The sequence below is a fragment of the Mesoplodon densirostris genome, chromosome 11, assembly GCF_025265405.1.
Source record: "Mesoplodon densirostris isolate mMesDen1 chromosome 11, mMesDen1 primary haplotype, whole genome shotgun sequence".
Classification (NCBI taxonomy): Eukaryota; Metazoa; Chordata; class Mammalia; order Artiodactyla; family Ziphiidae; genus Mesoplodon; species Mesoplodon densirostris.
Genome location: NC_082671.1, coordinates 49,643,849 through 49,657,360, shown reverse-complemented (window position 1 = coordinate 49,657,360; position 13,512 = coordinate 49,643,849). Strand labels below are relative to the sequence as shown.

The 13,512-nt window shown below is 58.0% G+C and overlaps 1 protein-coding gene across 1 annotated transcript; it reads left to right on the top strand.

Annotated features, from left to right (window-relative positions):
- The first annotated feature begins 7,313 nt into the window (after positions 1-7,313).
- On the top strand, positions 7,314-10,394 carry AQP5 (aquaporin 5). Its single transcript, XM_060112987.1, has 4 exons — positions 7,314-7,676; positions 8,796-8,960; positions 9,333-9,416; positions 10,209-10,394. Exons 1-4 carry the CDS (start codon positions 7,314-7,316, stop codon positions 10,392-10,394), a joined length of 798 nt encoding a protein of 265 aa, XP_059968970.1.
- Positions 10,395-13,512: the final 3,118 nt, after the last annotated feature.

The window sequence follows — 13,512 nt, the reverse complement described above, 5'->3', positions numbered from 1 at the left end:
GCATTGGGTTTTGCGCGTTCATCCCCCAGTGCCTCTCTGTCCCCAGGTGCAGGGGTGTGCATGCTCCTGAGTGTAAGCAGGTGTGCCTGTGGTGATGCAAGTGTGCAATGGCTGGCCACCTCTTACTCCCCTCTTGACCCCTCCCTCCCCCACCTGCAATAAATCCACTTCCTCTGCAGTGGATGAGTCCTTCCGGCCATGCATCCCCAGGAGCTCTAAGTGTGCTTCCCAGGAGAAGGGAAGAGGAGGGTATGGAGGCCATTTGAGAGAGCTGAAGGGAGGCACTGATATCCAACCCCTCCCCTGCCCCTTCTGGAAAATTTCCCCAAGCAGCAGCACTGGGTCCTAAGACTTGCCAGGACCCTTTGCTAGACGTAGTGAGGTATCAACCAGAGAACAGCTCCCGAAGTGGCCTCCGGCCGTGGTGGGGGTGGGTGGGAGGGGGAGTGGCCAAGGACCTCCTTCCTGCCCTAAGAGGGGACCTCGCCCAGGGAGGAAGCAGGCATGTGTGTGTGTGCCTGCCGCACAAGTGTACATGCGTGCGACCTCATCTCCAGGGGGGGCTCCAGACTCAGAGATTAGCCTCCCACTGTGGCAGAGAAAACAAAAGGCCTTTGTAGGCCCCTGGCCTTTGTCTTGGGAGAGGGGGAGATTTGCAACTAGACACTTCTTGAAAGGAGACACTCAGTTTCACAAGTGAGTCCTCTCGCCCAGCACACACCTATGGCTGGCTGGGCAAGGCACTCAGGCACGCAACCACAGGCACCAGGCAACACGCCTCCATAACCCATCTCACCGCCAGCCACCCTCCCCAGGCAGCGCTCTTCTTCCTCTCTCTCCCTTCCACCCCCCCAGCCCTGGTGCTCCCTCCCTTCTGGCTCCCACAACAGGACATGACTGTGCAGAGAGCACCCTAATGCTCTCAGGACCAAAGAAGGGAGATGACTTGTCCAGGCAGAGGCAGGACTATGTCTAGAGCTGGGCTTCTAAATTTCCAGGCCAATGCAATGGCTCTCAAATGAGATTAACTAGGATTGAGATGATGCACGTAAAGTGCTGTGTGAACTGTATTCCTCATACCATTATCATGCATTATTCGGATCATTTCATTAGTTCTGATTCCTGGGGGGAGAATGCAGAAGGGGCCTGACCTTTGGCCTCCTTTATCTCCTTTAGTTGGTGGTCAAAGCAAAGGAGAGCCTTGGGGCCCCAAGGTGTGGGCAGGAGATGGGTTTGGGGCTGGCCCCATCTGGTCCAGCCCCTTAACCTCTCCCAACCCTGAGCACACACTGGCTGTTCTCCCCTCCCTTCTCCCCACCACCCAGACCGTCCATTCTACCCTACCTCTCCAGCCTGCTGCACAGCTAACCTAAGAATCACACCTTGAGCCCCCTTCTCCATGCTCTGTTGCTTCCATGCTTTCAAGGCTTTTATCTGTGTCTGTCCCACACTGCACCAAGCGCCACTGTGCACCAGTTTCCAGCCCCTTTGGGCCCTCCACTCCCTTCAGAGACTGACTGTGTATGAGGAACACATCTCTGTAATTATGCCCACGACCTCCTCTATGCTCTTGTCTGTCTTCCTTGACCAAACCTCCCTTCGGGTTAGAAGGTCATAGGTGCTATGGAGAGGATTCTCCCAATCCCCGACAGCTGATGACAGTCGCTTAGACTCACTACCGGGGGAGGGGTTGAGTCAGAGACCAAAGTGACTTCTGGGGCTGTACTCCTGGCAGCTGAGTGTCCTTGCTCTGGAAGTTCAAGGGCAGCAAGGCACTGAGCTGTGAGCCAAGCCTGGATGTGTGTCAGGTATTTCATCCTCACCTCACCTCTACCCAACAGATCCCTCTAGAAGTTGCCAAGAATTTCTCTCTAGTCTGTTCTTCTTCCAAGATTGCATCTCCCCCCGAAAGTAAATGTGAGATCCCCACCACTTCCAGCCCCAATTGCCCAGTTTGGGGTCACTGAGGTCAGAGGTCAAAGCAGGATTCAAGTGATGGGAGTGGAGGGGAACTGACACCTATTAAGCATCTCTTGTCCCAATTTCTGTGCTGGGTGCTTTACCTGCGTTAGCTCATCTAATCCTCCTAAAACTTCAGGCAGGTTAGGGAAGGACAGCAGCCAGCAGTCATGCTGGGTTTTACCTTTTCCAAAGCACTCCCTTATCATCTCCTGTAATTATCTCCCAACCCCTTGAGATAGGGCAAGCAAATACTGTCCTTCCCATTTTAGGCTGAGGCTAAAAGACTGGTCTAAAGTTACACAGCTGGGGCTTCCCTGGTGGCGCAGTGGTTGAGAGTCCGCCTGCCGATGCAGGGGATGAGGGTTCGCGTCCCGGTCCGGGAAGATCCCACATCCCACATGCCGCGGAGCCGCTGGGCCCGTGAGCCATGGCCGTTGAGCCTGCGCCTCCGGAGCCTGTGCTCTGCAACGGGAGAGGCCACAACAGTGAGAGGCCCGCGTAACGCAAAAAAAAATAAAATAAAATAAAAATAAAATAAAATAAAGTTACACAGCTGTATATAGAGCTAAGACTTGAACTCAGGACTTCTTATGCAAAATCTCATGATGTTTCCACTCAGAAGTCAGACAAGACGAGGCCTGTGCTGAGGCCAATCCTAGGCCCCTCCTGGGAGCCCCTGGCAGAAACCAGCGCACACAACCCAGCCTGTCCAGCCCAGCCTGCTGCCTTGTGGTAGACATGGGGCCTTGGGGAGGGCCGTGGCCACGGAGGGAGAAAATGACAAAGACACAAGCTGGTTTCTGCCCTTGAAGAGCACCCAGTCTGGAGGAGGGTGCATGTCAAACACACGCCAAACCAGACAGAGGCAGGGAAGCATGGAGGCAGATGAACAGACCTTCAGGTCCCCAAGCTGGAGACTGAGAAGATTCTGAGCTGGGGGCAGGAGTGGCTGACCACTGGGTCCCAGCCGCCTCCACCTCCGCGCTCCCACTTTGTGCCAGATGACTTTGCACCTGCACATGTTGCTTCCATATTATTTTGTATCTTTTAAGCTGTGATTCTGTATCTAGGCAGTGCCTCCCAGCTAGACTGTGTGCCCGTTGGGGGCAGGGCTCCTTCCGGTTCTTGGATGGCACCCTCCTCTCTATCTTCCCTCCGCACACAGTAAACACTCAATAAATGCTCATTTGTCAATAAATGCTGTTTCTTTCACAACTTAGAAACGGTCCGTGCAGTCCAAGGTGCCAGAAGACAGACTGGGGTCTGTGGCATGTCATGAGCTTCCCAGAGCTGCTGCTAGGGATGGTGCAGAGGGGATTTCAGTGCTGAATAAGCTCAGCTAGGAGAACTCTGGTGGCCAATTCCCACTGTCAGCCTGGCCAAAATGGGCATGCTGGGCTCTGTCACCCAGGTGGCACCACAGGGAGGCCACCAGGACATGGGCCAGCTGTGTGTCCTCCAGAGAGAGTGTAGGACAGCCCCTTTTGGTGCCCTCATGCTGGCTGTAGCACCATGTTGGGGAGTCAGGGCAGGGACCCTAGGGTCTAGGACAATGCCTAACACTCAGCATGTCCAAAACTGGCCTTCTGCTCGTCTCCCCAAACCTGCTTCTGCCACAGTCCTCCCCATCCCAACTGATGGCAACTCCATCTTTCCAACTGCTCAGGCCAAAAGGCTTGAGTCATCTTTGACTCCTTCTCACACCCGTCCCTGACTCCACCAGGGAACCCTGTCAGTTCTACCTCCAAGGGATCCAGATCCCATCGCTCTCACCTTCAGCACCCACACTCAGGGCCAGGCCACTGCGTCCCCGTTTCCATTCCTGCCCCTCCCATCTCTTCTCTACACAGCAACAGAGGCGTTGTGTTAAAACTGTCAGCCCATGCTAGTCCCCGCGCAATGACTCCCTCACTCTTTTGAGTGAAGCCTGCGGTCCTTCAGGTGACACACAAGGTCTGCCCACTGCTACCACTCTCTGCCCTCCCTTTCTCCTGCTTCAGCAACACGGGCTGCTCCCTCTGCCTGGAAGGTTCTTCCCCAGATACGTGCACGGTTCTTTCCCTCTCCTCTTGAAACCAAGCAGGACCCTGTGGGGCTCCTGGGCACAAAAGCCTTTCTGTGTCCCCGTCTCTGAGTTCCAAAGGGCAGGTTCAAACAGTTGCTAATCAGGGAAGGGAGGGGATATGGAGACAAGGAAGGAGCAGTCAAGAAACAGTAGTACAGCTTTGGGGGCAGGGTCCTGGTTCCCCCTCAAGGGATATATATATATAATGTTATCTTTGAGCTCTTCTGAAGAACTAAAACCCTCACCAAATGGAAGATGTGATGAAGCACTCTTCATTCCAGAGAAGGTCACAGTTCGCCCATCATAACCTGACACCAGATGATCTCTGGATTGAAGGAATGCGGTCCCTGCATGCACCCTGATCCTTATCAGCAACCCTGCCCCTGGACTATAAGACTTCTCACAGGCCCCCCCAGGGTGGAACATACAGTTTTGAGGGCATTAGCCTACTGTGTCCCCCTTTACCTGGCAAAACAATAGAGCTATTCTTTTCTACTTCACCCAAAACTCTGTCTCTGAGATTTAATTTGACGTTGGGGTACAGAGGCCAGATTCGGCTTCACTCTTCAAGTCTTTGTTCAGATGTCACCTTCTCAATAAGACCCACATGACAACCATTTAAAATGCAAAGAACCAGTTTCCCATATTCTATTTTTCCATAGCACTTAACCACACTCTATTGTACTATATAATTTCAATATGTCCATTGTTTATTGTCTGTCTCCTTTCACTAGAATATTAGCTCCACAACGCAGAGACATTGTCTGCTGGCTCATGGCTATATCCCCAGTGCCTAGAACAGTGCCTGGTACATAGTAAGTGCTCAATAAGTCTCTGTGGAATGAATGAATGACCGTTCCCCAAACCTGGGGATATGTGGAGTCCTGGCAGCATCACCCGCTGCCAATTACCCTACCATTTCTACCCTCAGCCAGAAACTGCTCCCAAAGAACCAAGGGGGCCCAATATCAGGAGAGGAAGAAGGGGTTCCCCCCGAGAGATTCTAACTTTCTGTGCCACACATGGGAAGATCCATCTCCCAGCCCAGAGTGGTCCCAGGGAAGCAATACTCTGGGTCTGTGGCAGGGAAGGGTCCAAGTGCTCAGGGCAAAGATAATTGCAGCATATAGGCGCTCTTGTGACAACCTGGGGACAGAGTGACCCTGATGGTTAGAGAGAGGTGGAAGGGCCTTTAGCACAGGCCTAGGAGATGTAACCAGCTGCCCCCATTTGAGCAATCTGGACAGATAGGGTCTCCTTCTTCAGCCACACCAGGCCACTTCTGACGACGCCGTGGGTCCCATCTCAGGTCATGTGTGACCCTGGGCAAGGCAGAACCTCTCAGTCTGATCTTCCTCACAGGTAGCTCGGAATTTAATCACACAGTGGAGGCCAAAGCCATTTGTTAGCTGTAAAGGATTGGTCTCACATCCTCAAGTAGGAGCTTCCTTCCCCTGGTGACACTGCCGAGTCCTTCCCACTCCACGTGTGGATTCACAACAGTGCCTGAAGAGAGAGGATGAAAAAGAAGGTGGAAGGGGGCAGACTGGAGGCAAGTTCAGCAGTGAAAGGGCTCAGTCCCCAAAGGCCTCTGGGGTCATGAGGGTCATTGTTCCAGTCTGTACCAGTCTGAACCAGGCCTGCAGAGCCCGGAGCCCTAAGCCCAGATGAAGATCCTGAATACAGCTGCCATGCTCTGCCAGGGGCAGGGCCCCAGGACCCATGGCAGAAGGGACAGATGGGCCTCCTGCCTTAAGAGGAGAGACCTCGGGGAGGAGCTGCTCCAGCAGGAAACCGGGGCAGAGCAGGAACAATAGCGAGGTTTCTTCCTTCCCTGTTTTCTTTGGCATCTTAGCTGCCACAGAGCCCACATCCCGCTCCTCCAGGTCCTTGGCTTCCCTCCACGCCCCTCCCTTCAGCCCCCTGACAGAGGAGCACCTGTCCTCTCCCTCTGCTGCACTCTCTCACTTTGCTCCACACAGTGCCCTCGGGGGGTTTTAACATCACAGTCACAACTTGAGGAAACTTTACTGAGCCTTACTCTGTGCCAAGCACTGTGCTGAGTGCTTCCCAACGACGTGTCATGGTAGTGGTGGTGGGGTCTTTAGTGCATCTCCACTCCTGGAATCCTGGCGTGCGTCCTTGCCCCTCTTCCAAGCCCTCGAGGGCCCTCCAGCCTCATTCCCCACATGCCTAACCTGTGGGTGGGAAGAAGGAAGGGTGGGAGGGGTGGGTGGAAAGCAGCTGGGAGCTCAGAGGGAAGGGGCAAGAAGCGGGGGGGGGGGGGGGGGGGCGGCGAGGAACGGGACTGGAAGGAAGTGTCACCGAGCCCAGGGGTAGGAGGACTTGACTTTGAGGGAACTAAAAAAGACCACATGTAAGAGAGACAGACATGGAAAAGGATGTAGAGACAAAGTCATAGAGAGTAAAAGAGATGAGGAAAGGTGAAATAGAGAGAGTAGATAGGATGGCTGAGTCCGGCGCAGGCTGGCACGGTGCCCACTTATCTCAAAACGCCGCCTCTCCAACCCTGGAGGCCTGCCGGGCCGAGTGGGGGAGAGGCCCATGATGGCCGGACCGCCCCGCACGGTCCTGCCCGCCGCCCGCCCCTGCCACCGGCCGGTAGGGAGCTGGATGGCGGCGGCGCTGTCCTCAAGGAAGCCCATCTTTCCAACCTTGCCGGGCGCGAAGCCGCGTCAGGATGCCCAGGTCGCAGGAGGAAAAGGAGGAGCTGGACCCAGCGCCCGAAGAGAAGCAAAGGGGAAGACCATGGCCGGAGATAAAGGTCCAGCGGAGGCAGACGGCCGGAGGTCGGTAGGACGGGAGAGCCCGGACCCGACAAAGTCTCCCGGGAGGCCCGGGACAGGCAGCGCGGAGTAGAGCGCGGGAGCCGCCCGAAGCGCACCATGCGCGGGTCCCAGGCAGCCCGACGGGTCTACACCGCCAGCCGGGTCACGTGGCCCGAGCGGGCGGGCTGCTGCCCGGGCGCGGGGGAGGGGAGCGCGGGGCCGGGGTCAGCGGCGAGACCGCGGCGGCCTTGAAGTTCCCTCCCAGCGCGCAGTGCTGGCCGCCGGGTGCGGGAGCCGCCCACTGCCCCCGCCCGCGCGCCCGCCCGCCCCGCCGCGGGGCGCCGGCCTTGTATATAGCGCGCCCCGCAGGGCCCGCGCCAGGAGGCGAGCCACGCCGCGGGCGCCTGAGAGCGCTCGGCGCCCGGGAGCCAGTCCCCCCGGCCCGCTGCGCCGCCGCCCCGACGTGCGACCCCTGCGGGGGCTGCTGCCTGGAGACCATGAAGAAGGAGGTGTGCTCCGCGGCCTTCCTCAAGGCAGTGTTCGCAGAGTTCCTGGCCACCCTCATCCTCGTCTTCTTCGGCCTCGGCTCGGCCCTCAAGTGGCCGTCCGCGCTGCCTACCATCCTGCAGATCTCGATGGCCTTCGGCCTGGCCATAGGCACCATGGCCCAGGCCCTGGGGCCCGTGAGCGGTGGCCACATGAACCCCGCCATCACGCTGGCCCTCCTACTGGGCAACCAGATCTCCCTGCTCCGGGCAGCCTTCTACATGGTGGCGCAGCTGGTGGGCGCCATTGCCGGGGCTGGCATCCTCTATGGGGTGGCACCGCGTGATGCCCGAGGCAATCTGGCCGTCAACGCGGTGAGTGCCCACGGGGCTGGTTGTGGGGCAGGGACCCTGTGGTGGGCTCTGGACCTGGCCCCCAAACCTCATCTCCAGAATGGGTGCCACAGAGTGGCCCAGGGCACACCTCTGCCAGGAAGGTTACAGCCTCCTAAGGCCGGGAAGATGAATCTCCGTGTGTGCCCCTCAGCCCACTGCTGTGGTTCATATTCACCTCCTCTGCCTGACCCCCTCTTGCTGCCCCATCCTGGCCTCTCTCCTGGTGCCTGCCTACTGCCCCTCTTTTCTTACCCCAAACTTTGCTCTCTTCTCCTGTCTTACCTCTGAGCTCTTCTGTCCTCTTGGGCGCCTCATTGCTCCTGGGTGCTCCTCAGCGGAGTGGTCTCATGGAACCATCAGAGAGGGGTGGGTTGTGATACTGTCTTCGGTGACCCTGGCCTCTCCCAGTCTCGTTTTTCTCACTCACCCTACGTGGGAATGGCCACAACAGCAGGGACGATTACGTGGGACTCCTCCGTAACAGCAGGAGTCGGGGACTTACGTTTAGAAACCGTGCTTGTGAACTCCCTGATGCGGCGCCAGCGCGTACAGTCCCTGATGAGTATTGGTTCCTGCTCCTGGCCCCCTGCTGCCTCCCCCTCACGCAGCCCCAGATCCAGCCCCCATGTCCCATGCAAACTGGGTTCATTAATCAAACACAGAGGAGGATTTTCTCGGCCATTGTCAAGTGGTGAGTCAGCCCCACCAGAGAGACGGGTTTGAGGTTGGAACTGGCAGCGGGTCAGGCACAGGCCGGAGGCTGGCTTGGGGGGGTGCTGTAAGCAAACTGGGCAGCTGCCCATAGGAGGGAGGGTAAATGCCAGCTTGTGGGGATTGGGGACTGGGCAGCACGAGTGACAGGCCCGTATCCAGGAAGAGCTCCCCTCACACTTGCCCTTTAGCCACAGCTTTGCGCTCCAAGCTTTGTGCTCACTGCGAAGTATGTCGTCTCTTCAGCAGATGACCTCCCTGATGTGACAGGGCTTGGCTTCCAGGTGCTCAGGCTCTAGATGTCCCTGGAGACCAAAAGCCCATCCCCCCAAGTCCCTGGCCATAGAGCCAGAAGAAGGCAGGGTCTAACACACCCTTCCCTTGCAGCTCAACAACAACACAACTCCGGGCCAGGCCGTTGTGGTGGAAATGATTCTGACCTTCCAGCTGGCGCTCTGTATCTTCTCCTCCACCGACTCCCGCCGCACCAGCCCTGTGGGCTCCCCAGCCCTGTCTATTGGCTTGTCCGTCACACTGGGCCACCTGGTGGGGGTGAGCAGTGCTGCCCCTTGGGGCAAATAATGGGGAGTACCTTCTGGACCGATGAGCCTGGCAGTTAAGGCCTGGAGTGGAGCTGCTCTGCTCGGGCCCAGACTTGATCCCCTCAAACCTTCTCTAGTCTGAGGAAAGATGGAAGTGACTGGGAGCTGGGATGGGGGCAGGAAGCCAAGCCCAAGCGCAGGACAGAGAGGAGAGGAGGGGTCCGTAGGAACCTGTGGAGGGAGAGGTCACCAGCCTAGGAACTGGGAGACAGTTGGAGACCTGGCTGAGCCCCTGCACTGCTGGGGGACCCGGGGAGACTCCGGGCCGGGTGGGAGTAGACAAGCACGCTGCCCTCCTCACCACCTCCCTCCCTCTGTCCAGATCTACTTCACCGGCTGCTCCATGAACCCGGCCCGCTCTCTCGGCCCCGCAGTGATCATGAAGCAGTTCAGCCCCTCGCACTGGGTGAGTCTGGGCCTCCCCTGGCTCCCTGGCAATGAGGGCCTAGAAACCCGGCCTTAGCAGCTGACGGCTAACAGGACTTTCAGGATGATGGGGGCCTAGAGCTTGGGGGTGGCTGGAGAGAGAAGGAGATGCAGCCAGAACGAGGACAGGGGTGGGGGTAGATTTTTTAGGCAGGGGACCCTGGTTTGAGGGGAGGGACTGTCTATGTGTGTCTGTCCCTCTAGGGAAGGGAAAAGGATCTGTACTCCAGTGTTGCTCTCTGAGGATTTTGCTTCCATCTTTCTGGGTGGTGGGGGGCAGGGGGTCCGTGTGTCTGTCCTCTTTGATGTTTTATTTATCTGTCCCTGTTGGGGGAATGGGGAGAGCCTTCCTTCCTGTGGGTCTGTCCCTCTGGACAATCTGTCTGTCATCTCCTTTGAGAGCTCTGCAGAGTCTGTCTGTCTCCCTGTGTGGAAGGGAGAGGCGTTCTGTTCATCTCTCCGAGGATCTCCATGTCTGTTCCCTCTGAAGGTTCATTTGTCTCTCTTTAGGGTGGGGTTGGCGGGGCCCTGTCCCTCTGGAGATGCCTGTCTCCTCTGAGGATCTGGGTGTCTGTGGTCCATGTCGCTGTCATTGGGGAGTGGGGTGTCAGTATATCTGCCCCTGAAGTGGGGAGAAGTCTTTCCTTCGGGAGGTCTGGACGTCTCTCTGGCTGTCTCCTCTGAGAGGCCCATGGGTCTGTCCTCTGGAGGGGGAGGTCTTGGTCTCGGAGGCCTGGGGCTCAGCCCACGGACACTGCTCTGTCTCCACCAGGTGTTCTGGGTGGGGCCCATCGTGGGGGCTGCCTTGGCTGCTGTCCTCTACTTCTACCTGTTCTCCCCCAACTCCCTGAGCCTGAGTGAGCGTGTGGCCATCATCAAGGGCGCGTCTGAGCCCGAGGAGGACGGAGAGGAGCAGCGAGAGGAGCGGAGGAAGACCATGGAGCTGACTGCCCAGTGACCAGCATCACGCAGGGCCCAGCCTCTCAGCCCCTGAACCGCAGGGGGAAAGAAGAGAAATACGTGACGGCAAAGCTTCCTTCCCCCGCAGCTGGGGAGGAGGTGCTGACTCCCCAGGCTGAACAGTTAGAGTTGGAGCAGGAACACAGGGTGGGACTCTTGGGGTGGGGGCCAGGGGCTGGGGTCTGGTGGGGAAGGGGTCTCTCTGGCACAGGGCAGACTGCTGCAGCGAGGTCAGACCTCAGGGATCGTGAACGCAGTGCTAGGCTTGCAGGCTGCCCCAGGCCACGCCAGGAAAGGGTGGCTGGCAGTCTGTGTCCCCTCCCTCTCCCCAGCCCCTCCTCAAGAGCCAGGGGGATCCCAGCCCCCGGGACAGCAGAGGCTGACCCTCCCCAGAGCTCTTTAGGAGGGAGGCAAACTGGTTCATTACATGCCACCTTATTTATTTCTGCTCAAGGATGCATGGGGTAGGGCTGCTGGTGTTAGGGGCGGAGGCTTCCCAATAAACCACTGACATTCATGTTCGGCCTCGTCTCTCTCCAGAAGCCTCACCTCAGGATACTCTGGCTCATCACCTCTCCTCATCATCCCACACCCTCTTCCACCGTCTCCACAATCCTCTGTGGAAAGACAGGGAAGCTGAGGCCAGGGGAGGCTTAAAGAGTCAGAGATGGGGATGGGAGGAGAGAGAGAAAGAGACCAAATGTAGCAACAGAGCTAGAGGTCAGGAGGGGGCAGTGGGAGCAGAGAAGGAGGGGTCCTCACCGAGCCCAGCCTCTACCAGCCATGGTTCCCACTGTCTTCCCCTCTGGGCCTGTAGCTCTGCCATTACCTGCTCTTGTCCCCTTGCCACTGACACTCCTTAGGAAACCCCCTTAATCTCACTAAGCCTCCCATCTCTTAAGCTATAAAGTGAGGATAAAAAATGCTTTCCTCACAGGGTCGTTGTGGGGTCAGATGAAGGGAGGGAGTGAGATTCCTGGGACTGGGCTGCTCTCTGTGGCGAAAGGGGCACACAACAGCTCAGGACACAACTCCTCATCAGAGTTACTCTGGCTTTGAGTTCAAACCTGGTTGTGCAACTTTGGATAACACAAGCTCTCTGAGTTTTAATTACCTCATCTGTAAAATGGGGATACTTGTACCCATTTCATGGATTGTTATGAGGATAAAATGAAACAATGGATAAAAGGGAAACACTTGTGCAAACAGGGACAGGCACCTCAGATCGAGGGCTCGATTTGCTAGTGTGAAGAAAAACCAGCACGCCCACAGCTGGGACCCCAGCCACACCGCAGTTCTGGGCCTCTGCTCTCCCGAGAGTGTTTAAACCTGAGCTCGCGCTTCTCTCTGGTGTGGGAACCTCTCCCCCGTGGTTTTCAGTTTTGCCTCAGAAGAGGAGGGCCCAGCAGGGCCAGGAGATGGACTGAGAAGCGATGGGAGAAGCTATAGACAGTGGCTGGCCAGGGTCAGTCCCAGGGGCTGGGGGTGAGGAGGGGCAGACTCCCCAGCCCTCCTCCAAACTTGAGTCTCGTATATGTAAATGGTAGCGGCAGCCGGCACCCTGCCCTGCCTGCCTGGCGGCTTGCAGTTAACACCAAATGGCAGTGTGTGTGAAGCCCCGGTAAAGGAGCAGTCCCCCACCCGCTGCCTCCACCCCTGCCCCTACCCAAGAGACCGGCGCAAGTGCCAGCTCCGACCAGCAGGGGGGGACCTCGTCCACCGAATCCTCCGCTACCGCGCTTCCTCTTCCCCAAGTCCCGGGTCTGGGCCAGATGCGGCGTGGAGGAGAGGGGGCCCTGGGGAGTCTTTCAGGCCTGGGTCCCCTAGGCCACCAGGAAGCAGCTATCCCCGGCCCTCACCCCCACCCCACTGTCTGGGAGTGGGTACAGAAGAGAGGGGATTCCTCCGCCCGCGCAGGGGCTGCCAGTTTCATCTGGTAGGAGAGTGGACAAGGTAACAGGATGGAGAGATGGAGGAGGACTAGGGGTCAAGGCCAAGGATAGACAGAGGGTTGGCTGTCTAGATGGGTGGGCAGGAGGAGCGGTTGCTGGGAGGGTCGGCTCTCAACCCCAATCTGAGCCTCAGCTTCCTCCTCCGGCGGTTGTGGACGAGAATATCAGACCTCCTCGCAAGACTTCCATACAAGACTCAAGTGAGGCACAGCCGTGACTGGGAGGCAGGCCTCTCCATCCAGCCCAGCAACTTGGTTCCTTTCTCCGACGGGCCCCACGGGGAGCATGACGGGGTGAACGGTGGGCCTATGAGGGACAGGCCCTCAGGGATGGGCGGGGCACCCAGTCCGAGGGAGGTACTGGCCAGTCCGAGGGCGAGGGTCCACCTAGGGCATGGGGCTGACTAGGTGCCGCGGGCCGGGCAGTTTGGCCAGCAGAGGGCGCTGCGCTCCCTGGTGTCGGATCCTCCCCGCGCGGCTCGAGTACGGGGCTCACAAAGACCTGCGCACGCACGAGCCCGCACACGCTAGCGCCGCTCCACAAGGATCTTCGGTTGTACCCAGCGGGCTCCGTCTTTCGGCATAGACCGCTCACTCCGCGTGTGTGCAGAGCCACATCGCCCGTCCCGCATTCCCTGTCACAGGGCCGCTCGGGACCAGACCCGGCTGCCTGGTTCCACGTGTTCTCAGCGAGGTATACGTGTGTGTCATATCCAAGCACACACATGCTCAGTCATCCCTCTCACCCTCTGCTCCACCTGAAGACAGAACCCAAAAGAGCTTTGATTCTCCTGTAGGAGGCTTCCTCCCCTTCCCCTCCTCCTCTGCCCAGGGGCTGCCAGTTTTACCAGGTAGGAAGGTGGACATGGTGACATGATGGAAAGATGGAGGAGGACTAGGGGTCATGCAGAGAACAGACAGAGGGTTGGCTGTCTAGATGGATGGACAGGAGGAGGGGTTGCCGGGAGGGTCGGCTCTGTCAGCCCCCCTCTGAGCCTCAGCTTCCTCTTTCCACCATTTTGTGGGGATGGGTGAGGGGATACAAGGGAAACTACCTTGAATCTTTCCCTTTCTGTCATGTTTTTATTGTCCCTTCTCATCTCTTCCAGTTCCCTCCTCCTTCCCCTCTTTCTTGTTCCCCCATCCTCTCCAAGCCCTGAGAGAG